The sequence below is a fragment of the Gopherus evgoodei genome, chromosome 4 (genome assembly GCF_007399415.2).
Source record: "Gopherus evgoodei ecotype Sinaloan lineage chromosome 4, rGopEvg1_v1.p, whole genome shotgun sequence".
NCBI classification, from domain to species: Eukaryota; Metazoa; Chordata; order Testudines; family Testudinidae; genus Gopherus; species Gopherus evgoodei.
Window position 1 is genome coordinate 113,358,574 of NC_044325.1, and position 27,905 is coordinate 113,386,478.

At 46.5% G+C, this 27,905-nt stretch overlaps 1 protein-coding gene across 10 annotated transcripts in view; it reads right to left on the minus strand.

Annotated features, from left to right (window-relative positions):
• BRSK2 (BR serine/threonine kinase 2) overlaps positions 1–27,905 on the minus strand; it is a 505,761-nt gene that overhangs the window by 85,818 nt on the left and 392,038 nt on the right. For all 10 annotated transcript variants that reach the window (XR_004000116.1, XR_004000114.1, XR_004000115.1 and 7 more), the window contains exons 6-8: positions 12,719–12,752; positions 11,724–11,792; positions 9,018–9,164 (exon numbers count right to left, since the gene is read on the minus strand). Coding sequence is in view for 7 of the 10 variants with exons in the window: in XM_030560631.1 (XP_030416491.1) it covers positions 9,018–9,164; positions 11,724–11,792; positions 12,719–12,752 (250 nt within the window). In the remaining 3 variants the exon portion in view is untranslated. The remainder of the gene's footprint in view (positions 1–9,017; positions 9,165–11,723; positions 11,793–12,718; positions 12,753–27,905) is intronic.

The window sequence follows — 27,905 nt, forward strand, 5'->3', positions numbered from 1 at the left end:
GTTATACTGATTTGTGACAATCCCCAAAGGATTTTGGATCTATAAACCACAAATGACACTAATAAAAGTAAGACTTATGAAATGTCCAGTGGATTCTATGAGATTAGGTGCAGTGTGAGCATATGACGCCTGCACCCAAACTCCCTCACACAGCTTGCATCCCTCACTCTTGCACCCCACTCTCTGCTTCAGGCTCAGCCCGGAGCCCCTGCCCACACTCTGAACCCCTCGGTCCCAATCCAGAGCCTGTACCCCATCACTCACCCCAACCCCCTGCCCTAGCCCGGTGAAAGTGAGTGAGGGTGGGGGAGAGTGAGCAATGGAGGAAGGGGAGAATGGAGTGAGTGGGGCGGGGCCTCGGGGAAGGGGAGAGGTAGATCCTGGGTTTATCTTAAATTTAAAAAGTGATTTTGTGCGTAAAACGGTTGGAGACCATTGCTCTAGTGCAATGAATACAAGCATCCTTGATGGCAAGTCAAGTGAGCCCCCTAGTGCAGGAGCATCAGACATGTGGCACATTTGATATATTTTGCTGGCTGCATGACAGGGCATATACAAATTCTGAAAAATACACACTTTAATAACATTTCCCCCCCTAGCTCTCATGGTTTCCAGAAATGAAGGGTGTGTAAACAGAGTAAGTGATATCTTCCTAAATCTCAAAAGTGTGAACTACTCTACCCTCCATTAATCCTAATGGGGTATTGGTGCTACAGCCCAATGATGGCAGTTTAAATGTCAACATTAACTCTTTTGTTGTTGATCATTTTAGCAGATGGAATGGGGAGTGTGAAGCCCTGTGTGAAGTGGGAATTGTTGTAAGGAAGGAAACTGCATTGGTAAGAAAAGAAGTGAGACAGAAGATAAGGGAGAAGGGGCAAAACAGAGAAAGGAGGGGTAAAAAGGGCAAAAATAGTTGCGCTCTTGGGGGTGACCATATTTTCCCAATGAACAATGGTGAATATGACATTAAGGTACTGAACAAATTATAAATAATAGTAATAGCTTCAAACTTCGTTACTACATACCAGCCATACTCTACCCTTGATCTTTGTGCAAACCTCCCATTGGCATGAGTGGGAGATCTGCTGTGGATTGGGGGTAGCATGTAGTCCTACATTCATACATTGCTCCATGGACTACAACTAACATGGAATCCAGCTCTCTCCTTAGAATTAATCTGACATTCTAGCTCTAGTGCAATAAACAGCCAGATCCCTTTTATATGGCTGTCTAAGTGATGAAGATGCTAACACAATGGAAAGACAAGTGTGCCATCAGCAGGCAGTGGGGATGCAAATTGAGAGCTCCCAAAATAATGAAAATACAGATTGTGTCCAATAAAGAAGAGCTCTGCGGTGTGTCCATCCCCCCCCCCCCCGGCAGCTTTTATCGCTTGAATAAATTCATTTCACGTTCTTATTCCCTGTCCTCAAGATATTGTACATCAGACCTGTTTGCTTTTTCCTACGGAAAAATGAAGATAATAGCTGTCACGGAGTGTGGGGAGTCCGGCCCTGCACCCCTCTTCCTGGGACCCACAGTGACTCTCGGCCAGCCAGTAAAACAGAAGGTTTATTGGACAACAGGAACACCGGTTACAGCAGAGCTTGCAGGCACAGTCAGGACCCCTCCACCGAGTCCTTCTGGGCTTTCAGGGTGCTTGGATCCTAGCTAGGATACCCTGAATTCCGCCCACACAGCCCCAAGCCCAAACTCAAACTGCTTCCCTCCTGCCACTCCCTTCCTTTGTCCCCTTCCCGGGCAAAGGTGTTGACCTTTCCCCTCCCTTACCTAGCTCAGGTTACAGGCTCTGGCATCGTCCATCCCCTAAAGTCCTCCCCTGCTCTCCCACTCCCCACACAGACAGTCCCTACTCCATCACATCTCTCCCCCCTTCGAGACTGAACTGAGCGGGGTCACTCTGCCCAGTGACCTGGGGAAGTTCAGGGTCCCCTCTCCGGGACAACGCATCCGCTGTCAGGTTGGCACTTCCCTTCACATGGACCACGTCCATGTCATAGTCCTGCAGGAGCAGGCTCCACCTCAGGAGCTTGGCGTTGGCTCCTTTCATCTGGTGCAGCCAGGTCAGGGGAGAGTGGTCGGTGTACACGGTGAAGTGTCGCCCAAAGAGATATGGCTCTAGCTTCTTAAGGGCCCACACCATGGCCAGGCATTCCTTCTCGATGGCCGCGTAGCTTTGTTCCCGGGGTAGCAGCTTCTTACTCAGGTACACGATGGGGTGTCTCTCCCCCTTTTTATCCTCCTGCATTAACACTGCCCCCAGTCCCGTGTCTGAGGCATCAGTGAACACCATAAAGGGTTTGTCAAAATCTGGGTTTGCCAGAACTGGGCCACTAACCAGAGCCTCCTTCAGCGCCCGGAAAGCCTCCTGGCACTGCTCAGTCCAAATCACCTTGTCTGGCTTCCCCTTTTTGCACAGTTCAGTGATGGGGCCGGCTATGGCACTAAAGTGGGGCACGAACCTTCGACAGTACCCCGCCATCCCAATAAAGGCCTGGACCTGCTTTTTGGTTTGGGGAGCAGGCCAGTCTCTGATCACCTCCACCTTGGCTGGTTCCGGCTTTAGGCAGCCGCTCCCCACCCGATGGCCCAGGTAAGATACTTCAGCCATCCCCACCTTGCACTTCTCCGCCTTTACTGTTAACCCAGCCTTTTGGAGTCGGTCTAGGACTTGTTTAACCTGGGATATGTGGTCCTCCCAGGTCTGGCTGAAGACGCAGATGTCGTCAATATACGCCACGGCAAAACTCTCCATCCCCCTCAGTAGCTGATCCACCAGGCGCTGGAAGGTGGCCGGCGCTCCCTTGAGGCCGAAGGGCAGGGTCAGAAACTCATAGAGCCCCAGAGGGGTGATAAAGGCCGATTTCAGCCTGGCATCTGCGTCCAGCGGCACTTGCCAGTAGCCTTTGGTAAGATCCATAGTGGTGAGGTACCGAGCACCTCCCAGCTTGTCTAGGAGCTCGTCAGGCCTGGGCATAGGGTAGGCATCAGATACGGTGATGGCATTGAGCTTTCGATAGTCCACACAGAACCGGATTGACCCGTCCTTTTTGGGGACTAGCACCACTGGCGAGGCCCAAGGGCTGGAAGACGGCTGGATCACCCCCAAAGCCAGCATGTCCCTGACCTCTCTTTCAAGATCCTGGGCAGTTTTCCCAGTGACCCGAAAAGGGGAGCATTTTATAGGGGGATGTGACCCGGTCTCCACCCGGTGGACAGTCAAATTAGTGCGTCCAGGCTGGTTGGAAAACAGCTGTCGGTACAGATGCAGCACCCCCCTGATCTCAGCGTGCTGGCCCGGGGTCAGTTGATCAGAGAGGGGAATTGCCTCCAGGGGGGAACCAGCCTTTGTCCCAGGGAATAGATCTACTAAGGGGTCATCTCCCTGCCCCTCCCAATGTCCACACACGGCCAACACCACATTCCCCCTGTCATAGTATGGTTTCATCATGTTCACATGGTACACCCGACGGTGATGTGCCCGGTTTGACAGCTCCACCACATAGTTTACCTCATTCAGTTGCTTGATAACCTTGAAGGGCCCTTCCCAGGCAGCCTGGAGTTTGTTTCTCCTCACGGGGATAAGAACCATCACCTGATCCCCGGTGGCGAAGGCACGCGCTCGTGCTGTGCGGTCATACCAGACCTTCTGCCTCCTCTGGGCTCGGGCCAGATTCTCCCTGGCCAGGCCCATGAGCTCGGCCAGTCTTTCCCGGAAGGTCAGGACATACTCCACCACTGACTCTCCCTCGGGAGCGGCCTTCCCCTCCCATTCGTCCCTCATCAGGTCTAGGGGCCCCCTCACCCGCCTTCCATACAACAGTTCGAAAGGTGAAAACCCGGTAGATTCCTGGGGCACCTCCCTGTACGCAAACAGCAGGTGAGGTAAGTACTTGTCCCAATCTTGCGGATGCTGGTTCATAAATGTTTTTAGCATCCTCTTCAGCGTCCTGTTGAACCTTTCTACCAGCCCGTTGGACTGAGGGTGATACGCTGAGGCCCAGTTGTGCTGGACCCCACATTTCTGCCATAAGGACCGGAGCAGGGCCGACATGAAGTTGGACCCCTGGTCCGTTAAGACCTCCTTGGGGAACCCCACCCGGCTGAAAATTGTCAGCAGCGCATCTGCCACTGTGTCTGCTTCGATAGAGGACAAGGCCACCGCCTCGGGGTAGCGAGTGGCAAAATCCACCACCACCAGGATGTATTTCTTTCCTGACCGGGTCGTCTTGCTGAGGGGTCCCACTATGTCCATGGCCACCTTCTGGAAAGGTTCTTCTATGATGGGTAAAGGCCTCAATGCCGCTTTCCCCTTGTCCCGGGCCTTCCCCACCCTCTGGCAGGGGTCACAGGATTGGCAGTACTGTCGGACATGGGTAAAGACCCCAGGCCAGTAAAAGTTCTGTAGCAGCCTCTGCCTGGTGCGCCGGATTCCCTGGTGCCCTGCGAGAGGGATGTCATGAGCCAGGTACAACAGCTTGCGACGGAACTTCTGGGGAACCACCAGCTGCCTCCTGATCCCCCATGACTCTACTTCCCCTGGGGGAGCCCATTCTCGGTACAGGAACCCCTTCTCCCACAGGAACCTCTCCTTGCAACCTCTCCTCATGGTCTGTACCGCACTAAGGTCAGCCCGGTCCCGGTGCTTCCGCAAGGAGGGATCTTTCTGTAACTCGGCCTGGAACTCAGCAGCTGGGACAGGAATGGGGACTGGCTCTCTCTTGCTGGCTGGGTCTGAGGCCGCAGCCTCTCTGCACCGTGCCCCTGGGCGTTCCCCGTTCCCTGAGTTAGGGTCCTGCACCTCAGGTCGAGTACCTTCCCCGTTGTCGGGGAGCAGTGCCATTTGCCGACTCTGACTACGAGTCACGACCAGGGCACTCTGGGTGTTACTAGGCCAGTCCTCAAGGTCCCCTCCCATTAACACGTCAGTGGGCAAATATTGGTGTACCCCCACATCCTTGGGGCCCTCCTTGGCCCCCCATTTCAGGTGTACCCTTGCCACGGGTACCTTGAATGGGGTCCCGCCCACGCCCATCAGGGTCAGGCAGGTGTCGGGCACCATCCGATCTGAGGCCACCACCTCGGGCCGGGCCAGCGTCACCTCAGCGCCTGTGTCCCAGTACCCAGTGACCTTCCTCCCATCCACTTCCAGGGAAACAATGCACTCTTTCCGGAGGGGCAGCCCTGCGCCCACCCGGTAAACCAAAAACCCGGAGCCTGGAGCATCCACAGGTGGTATGTTGCCAACCCCCCTTTCCTGGGAATGTAGCCCCTCCTCCGATTGGGTTTTTACCCAGTCCACCCTCTGCGGGTTGGGTCTGCTTGGTCTGTCCCTGAGCTTGGGGCACTGGGCCCGTATGTGACCTCGTTGGCCACAGCGATAGCAGCCCATATCTCGTGGGTCCCCTTGAGTGGGTCGGAGGGACCTGCCACTGGATGTTCCCCTTTTGGGGGGGTTCTCCATAGGCCCCCTTTGGGAGGTCCCAGGATGACTCTCTCTCTGCGTTGAGGCAGGCCTGCTCCTTCGAGACTCCTCCCTGCCATCCCCTGCCCGACTGTCCACAAATTGGTCAGCCAGCTGGCCTGCGTGCTGTGGGTTCTCCGGCTTCTGGTCCATCAACCACAGCCTCAGGTCGGACGGGCACTGCTCGTACAGGTGCTCCAGTATGAATAGGTCAAGCAGGTCCTCTTTAGTTTGGGCCCCAGCTGTCCACTTGCGGGCATACCCCTGCGCCCGGTTGACCAGTTGTAGGTATGTGACCTCACGGGTTTTACGCTGGCTCCGGAACTTTTTCCGATACATCTCAGGAGTCAGCCCAAACTCGCGGAGCAGGGCCTGTTTGAACAGTTCGTAGTCCCCTGCCTCCACCCCTTTCAGTCGGCTGTACACCTCCACGGCTGTGGAGTCCAGTAAGGGGGTGAGAACTGCGATCCTGTCTGCAGAGTCAACCCTGTGCAGCTCGCAGGCATTCTCAAAGGCCGTCAGGAAGGTATCTATGTCCTCCCCCTCCTTACGCCGGGGCAGCAAGTGCTTATCAAAGCTCTTGGTAGGCTTGGGCCCCGCCTCACTCACCGCAGCCGGGGCCTCACTGCTCCTCAGCCGGGCCAGGTCCAGCTCATGTTTACGCTGTTTCTCCTTCTCCTCCCGCTCATGTTTACGCTGGTTCTCCTCATGTTCACGCTGTTTCGCCTTCTCCTCCAGCTCTTTCCTCTTTAACTCGAGCTCCTCCCGTCTCAGCTCCCTTTCATATTCCAGCCGCCTCCACTCCACGGATGCCGAGCGTTGCCGGGAGGATCCCCTGCTGGGGGGTGAGCTTCGCCGGGCGGATCCTCTGCTGGCCGGGGATGTCACGGTGCCCTCGGTATACACTGGGCTCCTCCCCGCCCTTCCCCTACGCCTAGGAAGGGGGGGTCTCGGGAAGCCCTCGTCCGCCAGCTGACCGCTCCCAGCGGGGACAGACACTGGTGCCTGAGCTGCATCTGCTCGGCTGCTTCCCTCAGAGACAGGGCTCCGTTCATTCATGCGGTCTCCCTGCTCCAGCTGGGCAATCAGCTGGTCCTTGCTGAGCCTCCCCGGGCGCAACCCCCTCTGCTTGCACAGCTCCACCAGGTCACACTTGCGCCGCTTGGCATACATCTTCCTGCTGGCCACTCACAGGCCGGGGCGCTCGCCGCTCCCCACGGTTTCCAGGGGGACCCCTAGTGCACCAGCCCTTCGTGAGGTCACCACCTCTCTGCCAGGGTCGAGCTGCAGACTCCTCCACCCTTGGACCGCTTGCTGCAATCCCCCGGGGGACCCTGTTACTGCAAAGTCCTTCTCACTGGGCACACACTCCCAGGGGTTAATCACCCCTTCGTTTTACTGCTCCCCAGTCACTTACTGCAGGAAGCGCCGTCCACGGGGTGCAGTATATCCCACCGCTGCCACCAGTTGTCACGGAGTGTGGGGAGTCCGGCCCTGCACCCCTCTTCCTGGGACCCACAGTGACTCTCGGCCAGCCAGTAAAACAGAAGGTTTATTGGACAACAGGAACACCGGTTACAGCAGAGCTTGCAGGCACAGTCAGGACCCCTCCACCGAGTCCTTCTGGGCTTTCAGGGTGCTTGGATCCTAGCTAGGATACCCTGAATTCCGCCCACACAGCCCCAAGCCCAAACTCAAACTGCTTCCCTCCTGCCACTCCCTTCCTTTGTCCCCTTCCCGGGCAAAGGTGTTGACCTTTCCCCTCCCTTACCTAGCTCAGGTTACAGGCTCTGGCATCGTCCATCCCCTAAAGTCCTCCCCTGCTCTCCCACTCCCCACACAGACAGTCCCTACTCCATCACAATAGCTTTGGTGTTTGATCAGGATGAGGAGTGAGTCACTCTAGAATGACTTTAACCGTTTTCCTCCTTTATTTGGATGTGCTTTGCTGCATTAAATAATGCCAAAAATTCAGAGACAGCCCTATAAAATGAGCTTGGTTCAAAGTTGAACCTAAAGCCCTGACACACTGAAGAGGGTCTAGTGTCTGATACCTGGTTCATCACCCTCAGTTCACTGGAAACAGGATCTTTTCATAGATTCCCAGCCCAGAAGGGAACATTGTGACCATCTAGCCTGACCTCCTGTATAACTCAGAACAGAGACAATTCCCCCAAACAATTCCTAGAACATCACTTTCAGAAAAACATCCAATTTTTTGACCTGCTTTATTCATTGTAGAGGAAGGATGGCTCAGGGAGGATATGAGTAAGAATATACAAAGCCTTTCACCTCTGGCTCACCGAATAGAACATGACCTGGTTTGGTAAGGAGTGAAACTCCAAGCCCACAGTGTAGCTGTCAAGTAGTATTGTAAAGTGAGTTTGGAGGTAGGAGGAGTTCAGTTACTTCCTAGCAGACAGGTGTCTACTTCCCAAAGCCATCATCGCAGCCAGTGCAGACCAATTCTGCTGTTAGCAGTCTCTGTAGAGGCGCCAAGCACTGATCGGAGGAGAGTTTATTTATAAATATTTTAGCAGAATGAAGAACCAGGAGGAGTTTTAAATTTGCATTTCTTTATACATACTCCCACTCAGAATCTGCGAGCTTAGTAAATCTGTATAAAATCATCACCGGAGACTGACAACGTGATTTATAAAGGCCAACATACCCACAGAGCCAGACACCTCCACTGAATAGCAGGCAATCTTGCTCTTCAAAATTATTTTTATTGCTACATTTTCAAAAAACCCCAAAACATTAACATGGTATCAGTGACGGATATGATCATTCCAGTGCATTCAGGGGGCATGGTCTCTGAGGGATCGGTGGAACTCACCTTGGGTACAGAATCCCAGAGGGCTCAACATGATATGTCCAGGGCACAGGGTATCACAGCCTACTACACAAAGCATAAGGACTCTAGAAGGTATGGTTCCAAGAATCCAGTATGCAGGCTGCCAGAGGACACTACAATACACCCAGGATACAATGCTGTGCACCCTGAGATTCAGGAGTCTACAATGCACGAACCATTGCTTCACCCAGAAGTGCAAGATATGCTGATCCGACACCAAGAAGGGGTATAAGGGCAGTCCTGGCCCTCTAATAGTACATCACTTCTATGACAAACCCCCAGTCTGCTAAGCTGAGGAGCCAGAATACCAAGGCTGATTCCAAAATACACCAACCACTTGGCAGTGCTATCATGCCATCAGCAGGGGAGTTTTATTGTAGATGCATACACATTTCAGTACAAAGGAAAATCAAAGCAGAGTAACAATACAAATCTAAAATGCCCTCATCATTTGCAAGAGAAGGAAATCTGCTTCTTCCCCAAACCCATATCCACTTCTTTCATCCATGGTTCAGGGACGGGAGTCTTTGGGCAGCTGCACTGTCGAGAGTTACTTTAATTGTGCAACAATACATATAGGAAGAGAGGATGGGGGGATCCCACACACAGAAACACAGATTGAAAGTCCTGAAAACATACTGATCACATGATTTACAGTGAATATCCTCTTACCGTGAGACGTTTCGAGGCGTCCACTTCAATCATCCCCCGCAAGAGGTTCTGACAGTCTGGAGGGATGAAATGTGGCATGTGGAACACACCCCGCTTCACCTTCTCCAACAACTGCCGCAAATTGTCGTCGTCAAATGGCAGGGCACCCTGCAGGGACATGAGGGAGGAATTGTGGGTGGGAGCGAGGAGAAAAGAGGAATGGGAGAGGGCAAAAAGTGAAAAGTTGAGCAATTTGATGAAAAGAAAAGGATGACATTAGGAAAGTCACTATACCGTTATATGAAGTGAAGCACACCTTCTTCACCTGTTGATAATTCCTTAGCATTGCTTTACTTTTTCCAACATGGAAACAGAACTTTGGATGTAGCTTTTTATATTAAACTTTTTTAAATTGGAAAATGAACAAGAGAATACAACATAATTCAAAATATGATGTTGCCTTCTCAGGGAAATTCTCAAAAGACTCAGGGAACCACTTAAATTCAACTCAACATTTAGTAGCAGAGAGGTGATCAGCAACGTCCAAGTAACCAAGTTCAGATTAGTGAGCCAATGTGTGGCTTCGGAAGTGGCTTGGCACAAGTCCAAAATGCCACCAGCAAACAATTGAAGTGGGCCCTGATTTACAATATGGTTCATAGATTGCAACTGGTGACCACTGTCACATTGTTCATTATCTCTCATCTTCCAGAGATGTAAGAGATGATAACATCTGCCATACAATGTTCTGAAATGATTCAGTGCAGACTATTGTTTCCAGGGTAGGTTAAAAGCTGTAAATTCTTTTCTGGGGTCATCAACCAGGAGTTTGTTTGGGACATTAACATTATTCCAGAATTCTTTCCCGTGTGCCCCAGGGTTGAATTAGGATGCTTTAAGAGCTTGAAGGTTCTCGAGGTCCACTGGATGAAACTATGATAAGGTTTTATCACAAGCCCATGACTCACCAAAGAATCTCTCCCCTCAAAATTACTGGATGATCCTGGTAGATGCGCTGTGTCCTCGAGTCCCATCAAAAGACATGCAAGTTGCGGGTTCTCAGCAACTCTTACAGCCAGGCTCTAAATGTCAGTTTTTACATTGTATTTACTTCAGTGCATGTAATGCTTGTGTAGGGTAATACAGTGTATATAACAGACTGAGACCAACAAATCTATTTACAGAGGCCACCAAAAGCCCATTTGCTGCTAACAACCATTAGTCATTACCGACCTGTGTTTGTTCATACAAGTGGCCTAGAAGCAAAAAGTCTCGTGTTCATTACCAATCCCTCCAGTTACCTAGTTCCTCATAACTATCCAGGACTTAAAGCAAAATCAATATTGAGAGTTAGGCATTTTGGCTAATGTAATATAATTCATGACAAAATGCAGCATTTCCTGGACATAGCAACTAACGGCTGCTAATTACCAGCAATTGCTATTATAGTGTAAGACTTTTCGTGGGTGTTTATCTTGATGTAATTAACTTGATGCTTGGCACTAAGCATCAGTGATGGGCTAGTTTCAACCACTTTAAAGGCTCAGGTTTATACCTAGAAACAACCCAAGATATTTTCTCGAGATAGTGGGGTACAAAATCTCAAAGGGCATCCCCTTGAGAATGGAGTACTCACTCTGATAGCTCCCAGGAAGCTTTTCTGAGTCTCTCTTTCCTGGTGTTTCAAAAGGTCAAATCACGAGCTCTTTACTCAGCTATTCCTCCCATTCTTCAGTCAGGCAAACTCCCATTGGGTTTCAATAGACGTTTGCCTGAGAGGGAACTGGATAATAACTGTGCAAGGACTGCAGAATATGGATCAAGGAGCTTTGCTGTTTGTAACTGTAGATTAACATTTGACATATTACAAACGACGAATAATTTCATACACATTAAGTCTATCCTACTTGTCACTTATGGCAACCTACTTCTTGCTTATGGGAGTACTATGCAGATTTTTGGTATAAAACTGAACAGAGGCAAAACTCACTTGATTTCAGGTTCTGTTACAATTTTTGTCTGGTTTTGGGGTTTCGTACCATCTGCCTAACTCAGAACAAGTTCTGTGCAGCTCATGAGCCTTTCACTGAGCCAGGGACAAATTCTGAAACAGAATATTTTAGGTGCCAGGAAAGGAATTATTATTTGTGTGGAAACCAGTTGAAACAGGGTACTTTTGGCTCAATTCTACATTCTAAACTGCACTAAATGCGGTTTACAGAGGCTCAGAATTGGCATGAACCAAAGTGGTTACATTTTACTCAGATCTTGATAAAACCATTTGACTGAAGATGCATATACATGTAAAATACACCCCACCAAACCACTTTCCTGATCCTATGAAGGGCAGCCTAGGATCCTCCCTGTCCTGAAGTTGCAACCCTGACCATCCTATCCCGTTGGGGCCAACTGACTTCAGTGAGTTTTGAATCAGGTTATTAAAGTGCTGCCCCACAATAACATAGCAAAGATCATATAGGGAAGCAGCTTTCCCACAATCCTCGTGCTGTACAGGGTGGCAGCCCTTCAAAGTCAAAGTGAAATATTTGTCATGCATTCCTTTTTGGGACAGATGCTGAGAGACTGAAGATGCAGCTGAGAGATACAGAAAGAGAGAGGTTACCCAGGAGAGACTTACATGATGGATTTATGTAGATTTAACATGAAATACAGAAGCACTGTGGAGTTTTTTTCTGTTTAAAGGAGGTAGCAAGGATGATGACTCACCACTAACAATGCAAATAAAATGACTCCACAGCTCCAGACATCCGCTTTCCTCCCATCATATTTTTCTCCCTGTGCAACAGAGATATGAGTTTAAATGAATGCTTGTTAGTAAGAGAATTAGCCATCCTTGAATAAAGGGGGAGGGGAGAGTGGGAGACCTGAAGTTTTGATCCAAGAAGCTGCTTTTGTGGAGAGTTACCTAAGTATCAGGCCAGAGCGGCTCATGGGTTCTTGTGAAAATCAGTGTTATGTCCTTGTCTGAGGGATGTGAGAGAGCAAAGCCTACAATATGGGGAAGGGAGGGAATGGCCACAGAGCAGTAAAAGAACTGAGGAGTCAGAACTTAATCAGAAATGTCAGAGATGCCTTCAGGATATCAAGAACCTGCTTCTCTTCTGGTTAGCTCTTTATGGAGTCATATTATTTTGCTAACTTGTAATGTTTTCTGGCAATTCTCTTCTATTGATTTTCTGAACTACTTGGATTCATATTACTGCTGTGCATCAACAGGTGGGAAACCTGGCCTTTCAAGCCCTGGGCCACCAGAGCCTACAGTAGCCAACCTTAGGGGAAGAAGAAAGAGTTGGAGAAGAGAGTACCTCCTATTGTTCAATAGCAAACTAGTAACAGCGCCGAAAGTCCAATCCGGCTTCCTTCAGCTTGAGGGGATACTTAGGGACTCCATAGGGGACATGGAGGCCCACTGGATGGAAATAACATGAAAAACAAAACCATTGTACTTCTGGCTGGTCAACTGACTGAAGTAGCTGTGCCACCAAGAGTGACCTCTGCCCTTTGAGAATGACATGTTCATGACCTTTATACTAGTGGCGTAACTTGCTTTTGGGCCTTGTCACATGAAGGAAAATGACAGTCACATTAAGCATTTGCAATGCTGACTGCCTTGGGATCACTTCCTATAGCGGGTACCTGCCTGCATCCATGTAACAAGTGACATGCTTTTATACAAATGCTGTGAGAACAAGCTAACTTACCCGAATCACTTCAGGGCAGGCATAATGTGGCGACCTGTAAAGCAAAACACAATCAAATGAGCATCTAAACCTATACTTATTAGATGCATTTGCAATCTGCCCACCACACTGGTATCTGGGAGCCTTCTACATAATTTAGGAGAGGCAGAAAAACACTCCCCTCCCTGACCTCAGCTTAAGCCCGTTTGCGACACAGACTCATACCCAGGAAATGGCTACCCAGAAGAATAATCCTAATACAACACTGGGAGAAAACCTTCAGAAATAGAGGCAACTTTAATTCAGGCTCTGCTGCATCTCTTTCAAGAATAGATTTCTGAATTCTGATCCCACTTCAGCAAAGTCCATGAAGGCCCACTGTGACCAGGGTCTTGTGGTGAGGAAGCTCATGTTCTTGGGGTCCCATTTGGAACCTAGAGGGTCTAGCTCATATTGATGGAGGCATTGTTGTATGTATTGTCAGTGCTCAGGGGAAGCCCACCTTTCCACCTGACTCTTACATAGCAATACACTCCTAAAAATGCATGAGCCTTTATTAGCTCCCCAAAACCCAGTATGGTAATTTACCCATCAGTACAGCGCTTTTCTGCAGTGAAGATGCAGCCACCAAAGACCACATATTCCCCTGCTCCACCTAGATTAGTATAGAGGCTCCTGGGATGGACAATTACAGGATTAAAAAAGAACTCTATCCATTGTGCTCCGTTCAAATTGTATTATACCATGCAAGGGAGAAGAGGAATGGAGAGCTATACACTGTCCCGCAGTACTGCAGCCCAGTTGCCTCTCATCAGATATTTTTATGTGGCCCTGTGTATAAAATTAAAAGCAGTCATGGCATATGCTAGCTTAGTTTTTAAAAAAACATTTTCAGACCAATCAAATACATGCACCTGAATCATCCCCTGCACCTTTGCAATTATCATGTAATGTCATCTTTCACTTGCTCTCGGCCTCTCCAGTGGGCATAACAGCTGCTAATCCAAGATTTTAACATGCAACTTTGTTTTTTAAAAAATAGAAAAGATGAACTTCCTAAAGATTACAGCAATCACTATTTACTTTACAGCATCCACTAAAGGCAGCCTGACAAAGCAGGAGGGACCCAAGCTGTCCTAAGCACTTACCCAAGACACTCCTACTGACGCCTCCTGGTAACTATAAGGCTGCCCCAGTTGTGAATTTGCCCTTCGAGCCAAAATAATCATATGGTTGGTGATGCCTGTTTTATGTCACAATGTTTATAGCTTTGTGTTGAGACACTGCATTGATGCACAATGATATTACTGCACACACTGTACTTCCACCCTGACACAATAGACAGATGCAATGTCCCAATGTGAGGATTCAATACCATGGCACTGGGAAGATGAAACACAATAAACCCAAGGTATACTTAGGACTCTGAGGGTACATGTACACTGGAATAAAATATCTGTGACACAGCCATGGCTGGCCTGGGTCAGCTGACTTGGGCTCATGTGGCTTGGGCTGTGGAGTAAAAACTGCTGTGTAGATGTTTGGGCTTGGGCTGGAGCCCAGGCTCTGTGACTCTCCCCGCTGGTGGGGTCCCATAGCTCGGGCTCAGTGCTGAGGCATAATGTCTACATAGCAATTTTACAGCCCCACAACCCAAGCCTTGCAAGCCCAAGTCAGGTGGCCTAGGCCAGCTGCAGGTGTTTGATTTCTGTGTAGACATATAACATTGAATGCTAAGCTTAAGCAATGTGAGTAAGTAAGGCTCAGCAAAGTTTGGGACAGTTGGAAACAGTCCACAGAAGGTAGCGTTTACAAATGCAGTGGAGTCTCATCTTATGCGGCGGTTAGGTTCTAAAGTCAGCACGTAAGGCAAAAATCACGTATAGTCAAAATTACCCTTGAAAATCTCTTAAGTCACTCATAAAGTAGATTACACATGGTTTTGTGTACAGTATACAACCTTGTACAGTAATATGTATAAATGTATAATGTATACAGTAATGTACAGTATATAACAGAGTACATATGCAAAATATAATTTTACAGTACTGTATTTTTAATTACAGAGAGAGAGGGAGAGAGAGAGAGAGATTGAATAATGAAAGAATAAAAAAGGAAAAGAGTAAATCTAACCACTCACCATTCATCCTGGATATTCTTGCTAGTCTATGACGACGATGACACTATTGAGAGGTCATCAGGGCTTGATGCTGATCCAGAAGATGATGGGCCAGGCTCATCCACCACTGGTTGTTTTTTCTTCAAAAACATGATGATCTTCAACTGTCGCTGTTGTATCTTGAGCTGCTCAAACATTTCTTGATACGGTCTCAAATCATTGGTAATACTATGTGTGATTTTGAGGCTTCGTTCCATAGAGGGATCGTATTCATAAATTAAATCATTCAAGTGTTTTGCTGCTTGGAACCCTTCAGCAAATTTATGAAGATTCCAACTTGATGGCTCTTCCTATTCATCATCATCATCTTCGTCTTCTGTAGACGATTTTATCAGTTCCTCTAACTCTTTGTTAGTCAATGTTTCCCTGTGGCTCTCAATTAATTCTTCAATTTCTTCCTCAAGGATGTCGACGAAGCCATCACCACCCACTTGCCTGGCCACCTGAACAATGTGTTTCACTTCTTTGTCAATGGTCGGGAAACCCTTAAAATCATTCAAACATTCTTTCCATACGTTTTGCCAACATGCATTGTTTCAGGCTTGACTGCATCCCTTGCCTGTTTAATATAAGAGATGCAAACGGAAATGTTGAAGGACTTCCAACACTCCATCACATTAAGATTGGGATCAGCATACATAGCGCTATGTATCTGTGAGAACGTAAGCCTTGCGTACGTGACCTTGAAACAGTGAATCGCGCCTTGGTCAAAGGTTGGAGGATGGAGGTGGTATTGGGTGGGAGAAAGATGACTTCAGCATCGTTATGTGCAAACTAGAATGCCTCAGGGTGGCCAGGAGCATTGTCTACGATCAGCAACACTTTAAAGTCAAGTCCTTTCTCTTTGAGGTACTGCTTGACCTCCAGAATGAAACACTTGTGGAACCAATCCAGAAATAATACTGCCATCACCCCAGCCTTTTTATTTGATTGCCAGAACACAAGCAGGAGATTTTTGTTCTTGCCTTTTAGCGCACGGGGATTTGCAGCCCTGCAGAGCAAGCCCAACTTTATTAAATGCACAGCCACATTGCACAAAACAACACAGTCACATGGTCTTTAGCTGCTTTGAAGCCAGGGGCTTGTCTTTCTGATTTCGAAACGTAAGTGCGGTTGGGCATTTTTTTCCAGAAGAGACCAGTGTCGTCAGCATTAAAAACTTATTTCAGAAGATAATCCTTTTCTTCTATGATTTTCTTTAATTGTTCGGAGTAGGATTTTGCTGCCTCTTCATCATCAGATGCAGCTTCACCAGTAGTCTGCACATTTTTGAGGCTGAAGCGGTTCCTAACACTGTTAAGCTAACCTTGGCTGGCTTTGAATTCCTTCTTATCAGAAGGCTGTCCCTCTTTGGAGGGAGGTTTGAACAGCACATAGAGGCTAAGAGCCTTTTCTCACAACATGTTGCCATCGATAGGCACACGTTTACGGTCCATGTCTTCCAGCCATAAGTTTATGCCTTTTCAGTCTTCACTAAAGTCTTATCACGCAACTGGCTTGTCACCTTAGCAGTTATTGGAGCACTTGATGCCACGGCTTGATGAATTTCTCTCTCTTGAATCTTGATGGCACGGATGCTAGATTCATTGTGGCCATATTTACGTGCCACGTTGGAGACCAACATACCATCTCTCAATAAGTCCAACACAGCCAGTTCTTCCTCCAGGGTTGGAACAAATCGCTGTTTCTTTGGTTGAGCACCAGTAGTTGGCTTCCGTATAGGGGCCATGTTGTACCAAAAAAACGTATCTTTAAACACTAGAAACACACTCAGTGTGGCAAGATGCTCACACTATGAGAGGCACGCAGGAACTGAGACTGACTGAGGGAATAGCAGATTCACTTCTCCCATCTCACGCTCACTCCAAGGCATATGCTCATTGCATGCGTATAGTTGAATTTGTGTAAATTAAATGCACATATGATGCAACTCCATTGTATTCTCTCTGTGAGGTTACATGGGACATTCTAACCAGAGCAATCATATCAGTAGTCCTCAGGTTGTCTTCATTTACGAGGGAGCTTGCAAATTTAGATTATTGAGTCAAAACAGACTATGGTTAAATTCTAATTAAATAAAAATTGGGCTCTGTCTTCACATAGTTGGATGGATTTGGTACTGTACTGGCATGTAGCTGCATATTTAGGAGGGAAAAGATGGTCATGTGGCTAAAGCACAGAAGTTGGAGTCAAGGTACTGGGACTCTGTTGCCAGTTCTTATGTTCTGCATATTCTTTGGTGAGTTACTTAGTTCAAACTTTTGTGAAGTGGCCACTGATTTTGGCCTTAATTTCTCTGTGCCTCAGTTTCACCACCTGTAAAATAGAACTAACAATAATATTAGTTCTCTACCTGTACTTCACAAAGGTGTTGTGAGGTTTAATTCATCGATGTTTGCAAAATTCTTTGAGATTCTTAGATAGAAACTGCTATAGAAATGCAACATATTATGATAACAATCATCATAATCAAGGAAAATCCCAAAGGAGCATAGTTTCCTTGCAGTTTGAGGGCCACCCTGATAATCTCTAGCTAGGTCCATATGACCATCTGGCTGGATATTCAGTTTCTGTCCATCACTGGCAATCTTACTGCAGCACGAAAGCTACTGCAGACCACTTTTCATCTCCATTCCTTGGTAAATATGGTTTGAAATTCATGTGTCTTCCATCCTAATAATATATCCATACCAAGAAAGCCACCAAAATTGAACCAGTGCTGATGCTGGCAGTTGCTATGAATATCCTCATTACTGATCTTGTCCTCTCACTTAATATGAAGCAATTGATGAAGATGGTGAGAATAAAAAACATCAGTCCGCCCATCTTCAGCCTTTCCTCGGTCCTCACATTTCACTGCTGTACAACAGCGCTGGTATAACTGTAGTTTATAGATCTGCAGTTTCATGGTAACATAGAGGTCCCGATATTTCCACAGAGGCCGCTTAAGGGCCCGGAACATGCCACTGTCGGCTCCTGCTATATAAACATCCACATCTTTTGAACATCACAATCCCATGTATGATAGTGATAACATAACAGTACTCTTGGCCCTCAGCCAAGCTACCATTAATTTCAGGGCTTTGTAGTGGGTCATTTACCCTTATTGGAAAGAAATTTATGTCAGCGTAAGGTGCGGAGTAGTTTGTGCATGTGCATGTTTTTATCCATGTTAGGTACATTAGTCCAGTTACTCTTAAACAAAGATACGCCCAGCCGCACACATGTAACTCCAGAAGCTACAGCTCAGCCATTCTGAGCCACTGCCAGGAACAGCTGCCTTCATCATCTCCTCCGAAGTCTTTAACTGTCCTCCCTACTGCCATGGAGCCTTACTCTCCTAGGTGTCCTATCATCCTCCAGTCAGGACACAGAAAAGCAGTGGCAGATTCATCTTCAGCAGACTCATTAGGCTGTCTACCACTGAACTATTATTGCCTCACAGATTCATAATCTTGTGGGATGAGGTTTGGGGGATGCAATGGATTAATGGACTGGCTTTCAGACCAGCGATCAAATGCATCATGGATCGCAAATGAAATTATTTTGGCAAGTGACAGAATCCCCGACAGGTATTTCTACACATCATAAAACCACTGCAGAGTTGGCAGTCTTGGTTTAGGAGAGATCCAGGTCAGGGATGAAGAGCAGTAACAGGCTTTGGGTTGGAGTCCAGGACTGGACTAGCATAGCAAATTGCAGACGGGAACTGAGGTGCTTAGTCAGAGCAGTGTAAGGGCCCAAGATGGGAGATGTAGAATGTGTGTCAATGCATGTGAGGACTGAAAACATCATTTACTGTTTGCAGCAGAGAGAGCATAAAAACAGTTTACATCTGACCTTGGACATTTGGTTCAACCAGCCATTCAGTTAAGTCACTCTGGGCTTATCTATACTAGCAATTAAGTCGATGTAACTTACATTGTTCAGGGGTGTGAAAACATCACATCGAGTTAAAATGCTGTCCACGCTGCACTATGTTGGCTCTCCCGCTGACATAGCTTCCACCTCTCACAGAGGTGGAGTAATTACGTCGATCGGGGAGTGCTCTCCCATTGGCATAAGGTGTCTTCAGTGGCACAACTGCACTGGTGCAGGTGTGCCGATGTAGCGTGGTAGTGTAGAATTGCCCATAGTAATGGACATATTAGTTTGAATGCATTCTCTGCTGCTGAGTCACAGCAGCTTTCTATGCAATGTCCATCTGAAAAAGTGCATCAGGATGTAGCAAATGTGTTAGGACACGGTCTAGGTGCGTATATGGCCCCATCACATATTTGCATTTCTCATGATCTTGAATGGATTTTAACCTCACAACTTCCTTGTAAGGTAGGGAAGTACCATTCCCATTTTATAAATGGGAAACTGAGGCATAGGGTAGATAAAATGACTTGTCCATAGTTACTTAGGAAGTCATCAGCCAAGTTAGGAATTGAACCCAAGTCAGTTGAGCCCCAGTTCAATGTCATGGGTGCTACACCATTCTTCCCATTCTGTAGGAACAGAACGTTTCCTGGGGGGACAAGAAATTTTCAGGTGCACTGAGAGAGCAGAGTAACATTATTCTTTCTTAGTTATATGGATTGCCTCACCATTTTTATTCCTGTATGGCAACTTTATCAGTGACAGGCATCAATACTCCTATCCCTGGATACTGAGAAGGGCAAGACTGGAATACAATCTCCCCAATCACACCATATGATTACACTCCTTCCTTCAAAAGAGAGGGACCTCAGTACTGAAATCTGCATATCTACATATCTTCTTCTGCATACTGCCACCACATACCTTAAAAGCATCACAGTCCCCTTATCTCCACCAGATTGGAAGGGAATCTCACAGGATTCTTAAAGGATACTCCGTGCTGGAATCTACTGGAATCCTCCCAGAAGCTGGGAGGAGAGATGAGGAGAAAGATACAAAAATCCCCTGAACACCAATCAGATGTGTGGAAGCATCCACTAACCTCATGGAAGGTGTAAAAAAAATCCAAAGATCAGTGGAACAAACTGGCAATATCATACTCATGGAAGATTGGGCTAACTAAATAAATGATGTTTGTGGAACTCAGGCATTTTTGGGGGTAGGATACATGGATAAAGCTGGGGGAGAGGAAGCTGGGTTAACCTGATCATTCAACAGCTGCACTGCAACTGCCAAGAGAGTACAGGTTTCTTGCATCGCCACTCTGAATTCTTTCCAGTGTACGGCAGCTGTATATCTGTGGCTTTATCTTGGCTACATGGGATTCTCTGGCCAGCTAGAATATGTAGAAAATTCATTTCCATGCTGCCAATCACAAAGCAACTTCCACGGCTTTAAAGAGAAAAACTCAAATTTAATCAAAAATCTATTTCTCTTTCCACAAAGTCATGAATATCTCCTCGGCTCTTATCACTAATTATTCAATGTGTGTATGTCTAAGCAACTTTCTCTGCTTCTTCCCCCTAGGCCATTCTCCTCATTTTTCGGCTATATCTCTATGCAGTGAAGCCACAATCTGTCTTTGATAACAAATAATAATATCACTAAGCAAGATCAAGAAGCAGCTTTTGCCAGTGGGCTCGGATGTGAAGCAGCGCCAGTGCATTGTTTATTTGACAGGTGATGCCGACTTCCCTGAGCCGCAGCCTGCCTACAGTTGCAATGATTCTCTGACTGGTCATTCTATAGGCCATGACCTCTGGGGGAAGCAGTGGTTCTCTGAGGGGCCATTCTTCAGGCCTCAACAACTGGAAGGAGTATGTTCTCAGGTGTGCACTCAAGGGCCGCCCAGAGGAGGGGGCAAGTGAAGCAATTTGCCCTAGGCCCCAGGACCCACAGGGGCCCCCACGAGAGTTTTTCGGGGCCCCTGGAGCAGGGTCCTTCACTTGCTCCAGAGGCCCCGGAAAACTCTCGCGGGGCCTGGGCCCCCAGAGCTTCTTCTGCTCTGGGTCTTCAGCAGCAGGGGTCCTTCCACTCTGGGGCGGAAGGACCACCCGCCGTCGAATTACCGCCGGGTTCCTAGTTGGCTTTCAGAGGCAGAAAGTCAGATAGCAGAACTGATGGCCTCCTATACCTTCTCCTACAGGCTGAGTGCTAAGAGCTGAGAGGAAGGGGAGTGCCACCAGGGTGGGGCAAGAGGAATTGGGAATTCTGCTGGAGGAAGATGTAGATGAAGGCAGGAGAGACAAAGTGGCAGAGATATACTGGAAAGGAGAACAACACAGTGATGTCTGGCAGGGTTTAAGTTTAGGAGAGGGGCTATCTGATGAATAACACAGACACTTCAACACAACATTCCATAGAGTTAAAATTAATTGAAATCTTGTATGTAAGATATATAGGCTACAGACCTATATATCCAAGTCAATCACCTAAGTAACTCTTAAATAGAGCCACTGACATCACAGATAACTCAGCCAATCTCCACATTTCCTGTACAGCTAATTTGCATGCAATAATTCTATTGGCTCACATGAGTCAGTGGCATAAAGGATATTAGACATGTGTCAGGAGTTCTCATTGGTAGATTACTTGGCCCAGTGGTCACTGCTCTTTAAAAGTTCAATGGCCACATGCTGGCTTTTTTCATTTATAAATTCACAGGTTCTAAGGCCAGAAGGGGCCATTGTGATCATCTACTCTGAGCTCCTGAATAACTCAGGCTATAGAACTTTCCCTAAATACTTTCTAGAGCAGATCTTTTAGAAAAACAACCAATCTTCATTTAAAAATTGCTAGTGATGGAGAATCCACTGTACCATTCAAATGGTTAATTACCCTCACTGGTAAAAATTTGGCTCTATATGTCTAACATTGGGCACTTAAAATTACTTGACAATTTTGGCTTTAATTTCTGTGCCTCAGTTCCCTATATATAAAATGGGGATAATAATACCATCTCACCTCACAGAGATGTGAGAAGATAAATTCATTAATATTCATAAAGAACTAAGATACTATGGTGACAGCATCACTGAAAAGCCCATCAGGAAATTCATATATCTGCAATCAGAGCCAGATTTGATTAATGTGCAGTAAATAAGGCCAGAGACCAGACACTGAATGATGAGCATAAAACAAACTATTGAATAGCTGTTCAATCAGTGAGCACCATCCAAATAAGCACTGAATAAGGCAGGGGGATCTGGTGGAAAAAATAATATGTGATCACATAATTAAAGACGGTGTCATAATGTATATGCACAAGGGGGGCTGACTTCAGGTTGCACCGGTAACCTTAAATAGGGCATTTCCTAATTTTTGAGTGCTTGACTTTGCAACCTTAAACATTCTTTTAACACAGTTTTTTGAGGATGTATTATAAGAAGGACTGTTGAGCAATACTTCCCATTATATAACCCTTTTTTCAATTGCTTGTCACTCTGCCAAACATACACTTTTGGTGTCTGCTTTGTGCTGAATGCTTTGGGAAAATTTCAGCCCCAAAAGTTCAGCTGTTTCCAAGAACAAGGGTGGTGAAAAATATTGTTTTGCCCATGTTAAAAATTTCTGACAACCTTTTCTATGAGAAGTTCTAGCACTCCCATGGCATGGAGCAGGGACTTGAAATTTGACTGGGACATGACCTTTACATCATGGATGTGCCTTTTGCTTTCTCCAGGAAAATTTGTCCAATATGGCAAAGTTATAAGCCTTTGAAAAACTGCTCTTTGCATATGCTCAGTAGAGTCCCCATGTGATGCCAGGCAAATAATATATGGAGATATACCTATCTCATAGAGCTGGAAGGGGCCCTGAAAGGTCATTGAGTGCAGCCTGCTGCCTTCACTAGCAGGACAAAGTACTGATTTTACCCCAGATCCCTAAGTAGTCCCCTCAAGGACTGAGCTCATAACTCTGGGTTTAGCAGGTAAATGCTCAAACAACTGAGTTATCCCACACCCCTTAAGCCAAACTTTCCAAGGATGGTCAATAATTGTGTGCTCTTCATTTTTTCTGTGCCTAACGAGATCTTGTGGTCTGATTTGCAGAAAGTGATAAACTGAAACTGAAGTCTTTGGAGCTCTGCTTTGAACATATAAAGTTATATATAATGCTAGTTACTCTGAAAAAATAAGGTCCTCAGTGTCTAAGATTGGGCACCCAAAGAAAGCAGGTACTTTTGACCTTAATCTCTTTGTGCCTCAATTCTCCATCTGTACAATGGAGAAAATAAAACTACCTAATCTCACAGGGATGATGTGAAAATAAATTAATATATGTTTGTGATGTGCTCAGATATTATAGTGATGAATGCCATAGAAAAGACCACGAGAAAATAATTCCGTCTTCAGAGATGGGTCTAAATAGTGTGCAGAAAAAATGGCACAGGGCCACACATTGAACAATGAGAAGAAAATAACATTCCATAGTTGCTCATCAATTGAATAAGATCCCTTCTGTCCAATGAATTAGGCAGAGGTCCTGTGGAAAAAACAGTAGTAATTAAGACTGCAAAGGCAACCTTAATCCTGGTATCAGGAGCGGCGCCAGGGTTTTTGGCAACCTAGGTAGGGGTCCTTCCGCACTCCTGGTCGTTGGTGGCAATTCTGCGGTGGGAGGGTCCTTCCGCACTCCCAGTCTTCGGGGCACTTCAGCGGCGGGTCCTGGAGTGAGTGAAGGACCCGCCGCAGAATTACCACCACAGACCTGGAGCGCGGAAGGACCCTCCCACTGCAGAATTGCCGCTGAATTGCCGCCCCCCAAATCCTGGCACCCTAGGCAACCGCCTAGGTCGCCTAAATGGAAGCGCCGGCCATGCCTGCTATTTCCTAACATCTGAGTACTTGACTTTACAACCTTAATAATGTTATTTTAACAAAGTTTTTGTGTATGTAATAGATATATTTATACAGAGAAAGGGTGTGCAGGACATGTGACAACTTCATCAGAGCTAGGACTGGTCCCTGAAAATCAGGATGGGTAGCAACACTAGAATCCAGTCTTCAACTACTGCCTTGCAAGGGGTGTGATCAGGCACCAAAGATAGGTATTGGGGAATCGGGAATCTCTGCTGTGGCCTTGTGCAACCAAGCACTACCGTGCTTGCTGCAGATAAAGAGAACACACTCTGTGCCTAAACTCAACTGATAATGATCCTTATTGAGCAGACATGCTTATTTGATAGATCCAGGGAGTCTGTGGGCCTGCAACTGCAAGGAGTACTGGGAAATGTCTTGAGAAAGAGCTGTGGGCAGGAGGCATTGGCGGAGCTGGAGTGTGAGGTGGCTGCTCTTTCTTCCTCCATTATAAAGTGACTGGTGCAAGACTTCTTTTCTCATTCTAAATAAAATTAGAGACAATCATCATCATCATCATTTTCTTCCCAAAGCCATTCAGGATTAGGGCATGGAGTCCCCATGGAGATAGTTCATTCAGGACCGTTAACAGAAGCATACGTTTCTGTACTGACTGCTTCTTCAGGTGTTGGGGTGAGCCACATTTGTGTGTTGGCTGCTTTCCCTTAGCTACTGTTCATTTTGGGCACAGAGATTTGGAGCCAGTAAGCACAGAGACTAACATTGCTCCTGGATTCTCAATCACTCAGCTGCCTGCAGCAATCCCTTTCCTTCAGGGACTCAGTTTTTCTGAGCTGGGATAAGAGTTGGGAAGAGGGGGTGGGGGAATGATTTCCAGGCTTCTGAAACAGCACAAGAAACAACAGGAAATCAGGAAAGATGATTACAAACTCTCAAGAATCATACCTTGACAACATCTCCTTTTATTCCCTCCATTTTTCAGACTGCCCCTCTAATATCTTGAGATGGGGTAGGGTCCAAGAGAATCCCCCAACCTCATCATACCTTTTTTGAGATTTATGTAGAAATTATTATAACATATGCTACACTAGCACTTAGAGATCCCAACCAAGATTGCAGCTTCATTATTCAAGGCACAATACATATTCACAGCAAGGGACAGTCCCTGCCCTATAGAACTCACAAGATAAGACAGACAAAGGGTGGAGACAGTAAGTAGTATCATCCCCTTGTACAGATGGGAACCAGAGCATAGAGAGATTAAGTGACTTGCACAAGATCACATAGGAAGTCTGTGGTAGTGCAAAGAATGGAACTCACATCTCCTTAGTCCCCATACAGTGCTTTAACCATAAGCCAAGCCAATCATTACTCTGAGTTAGGGACAGACAAATGCATTGAGTTACATTTACCATTCTACAATATCAGAACACAGCACACATTGGAGAAATGAGTGTGGGAGGGATGAGAGAGTGTCTCAGTATTGAATTGCCTGGGTTTTCTTTGCCTCAAAGGGTAAAGGCCAGGAAGAGATGAAGAAATCTGAACTAATAAAAGCTGCATCCCACAAGTCCCCAGCTCTATCTGCTGTCTGCTCATAGGCCTCCCCAGCTCTTAGAGGAATGCAAAGATATGCTGTGTTACTTCTGCACTTGAGGGACTGTTTCTCCAGAAGAAGACTTGCCTTGTTGTACAGTTTCTGTAGCAAGTTGTGTTGCCAGTGTCATTATCATCCCTGCAGACCCTGAGCATCATTCCTCCTCGTCTCAGGGGTCTAGGGACTCGTGTTGGTTATTCCTCTGCATTGTGCATGAGAATTTGAGAGATACAGGTTTCCAGTAATGGGGATTTATTACAACCAAGGCCTGATACGCAGTCAATTAGTGACAAATTATGTCAATGAAACAGCTAGTCCACCTCCCTGCTCCTCTTTCATGTCCTCCGACACACATAAACACAATCAGATTGCACTTTTATAATTTTCTTCAGGGACATTTTTATCTGTAGCCATCAGTGCTACAGAAAACAATCTGTGCTGATCTAACGAGTAATTCCCATCAAACAGTAAAACTGAGGCATGAAATATTAAATATCAGCAGCTACATGAAGGTAATATTCAGAGCCGTGTAACGTTGCCTCTGATGCCAATCAGAGTTTGTTGACCTGAAATGCATCCAAATTATACCTCTTACTAGGAAGCTCAACCTGCATTGAATAAGGGTCTGTGACTGCACACTCAAATCCTTATGCTGCACCATTAGAAAGTTAGCTTCCCCACATCAATGAATGCCATCTGATCCTCATGCTTCTATTGAATGAAGTACCTGGAGACTCAGTGCGTGACTAGCAATGGAAATATTACTGTTTCATGCCATTATCCATGTTTACAGCACAGACAAAAACCCTCTGCAAATTAACTTCTGGTTGCCCAAAGAAGCCACTTGTTAAAGCTCCGTAACTCAGCCACATTTTAGCCATTTTTTGTATTTTCGCAATGGCCGAAAACACCAGTCACACACTGTGGAGCAAGTGAAGGTAAAACTGTTGCCTTGAAAAGCTCTGATGCTGGTTACTGAACTCTACAAAGGAAGGACAGAAATCTACTGCCTTTCTTTGTGAATATGTGGCATACCATTATGTATTCTTTCCTCTCTCCTTTCTTTTATCGCTAAACCAGACACATCACAAGGCACAAGAATCAGCCATGCAGGGCCCCATGCCAGGAGAATTAATGAAGTGGTGTAATAGCTCACATGGAGGCCCGGTGATTGGCGCCATTCTTAAAATGCATCTGCAAGGCAGGAGATCAGAGCATTGCTGTGTTCTGTTTATTACAGGCATGTCTCTTCCATTCCATTGATTTCTTTATTAGTGCATTTTAAGGCAGCAATATGGGGGCCTGCTCTGCTTGAAGCACTGAGGTTTGAATTCCAGCACTGCTGATGGAAGGAAGGTCTCCCTTCAAGACTAGGCCGGGCTGACAGTGCCATCTGCTAACAAGCTCTGGATCCTTGCTGAGTGGTTCCCTAGGAATCTGAAAAATCCTGGAAGGCAAGGTAAGACTGTTTGCTTGGGTGAGGAAAGAAAGTTTCCTTAGAAGTACATAGAGGTGTTGCAATAACTGAGGTGAGAATTTCACTTCTTACCTGAGAAAGTAGGTTTGAAAGCAGCACTGCTAGCAATAAAATGGAGCCTCACAGTTATTCACCTTTCATCTATGTAGGTATGAGTTTAAATCCTGACTTGGGGTAAAAGTATAAAGAAGTGGTGGATCGCAATCAATTAATCAGGTATTTGTCCACACCACAAACATCACACAATTATTCACTCCTGGCATCCTTTGCCCAGGAGAGGTTCAGGACTGGAGAAACAAAGGTAGAATGAGTCAGGATTGAAATGCAGTGGCAGCATTGTGTGAGGACCCAAGACTGGTATGGAAGAGGTGCTGAATGTCCAGGCTGAGGTGCACAGACAGTTGTGAGGGGGCTGCAAACTGGAATAGTTGGGGCTGCTGCACATCCAGACCAGCATAGCTATGAGGGAATGTTAGATTGGAAGATCAAGGACTATTACGGGCCAGGATTCGTGTCAAGCTGTGTGGGACCCTCAACATTGCAACTGCATAAGTGCTGAAGGCGAGGAGTGAACAGAGCTGCGTGGGACAAAGACCATGAACCAGACTGTACTATCCATCGCTGGAAACACTGGAGCTCATTGTGATGAGAACCAAATTCATACCAAAATACAAAACTTGTGTTGCGTTAAAGCCCATATATGGATAATGCAGCCGTAGCCCCTTCATGCTGTTATTCAGTCTACCACTTGTTTGATGAGAACTCTCTTCAATTGGAAGTGGCCGCTCATAAGTGACTTTTCATTGGACAGCAAGTGGTCAGGAAAGCAATACCCTAGTATTGCCAGTAGGTGGTGTTAGTGTACAGCAGGTTCCACAAGTGGTGAGCTGAGGTAATCTACAGTTGAGTCACTACAAGCACTACCACTTAGAGAGGCTTGAAAAATGGGGGATCTCACTCTTATGTGTTTTAGTGATTTAAGAAGACTATTTAGAGAACCTGGTATTCAGTTTCTCTTTGTAATAATTTTTAGTGTTTATTTTTGGCTGCTTTAGTGTCTTGGAACTCCCTAGAAAGGCTGTCATATCTAATAGGTTTACAAATGAATTGTAATGATATAAATTTGATCAGAAATCAGCTGTTCCATTGACAATTAAACCAATGCAAAAGATTTTTAAAACTTTCTGTCTCATTTATTGTTTGTATCCTAG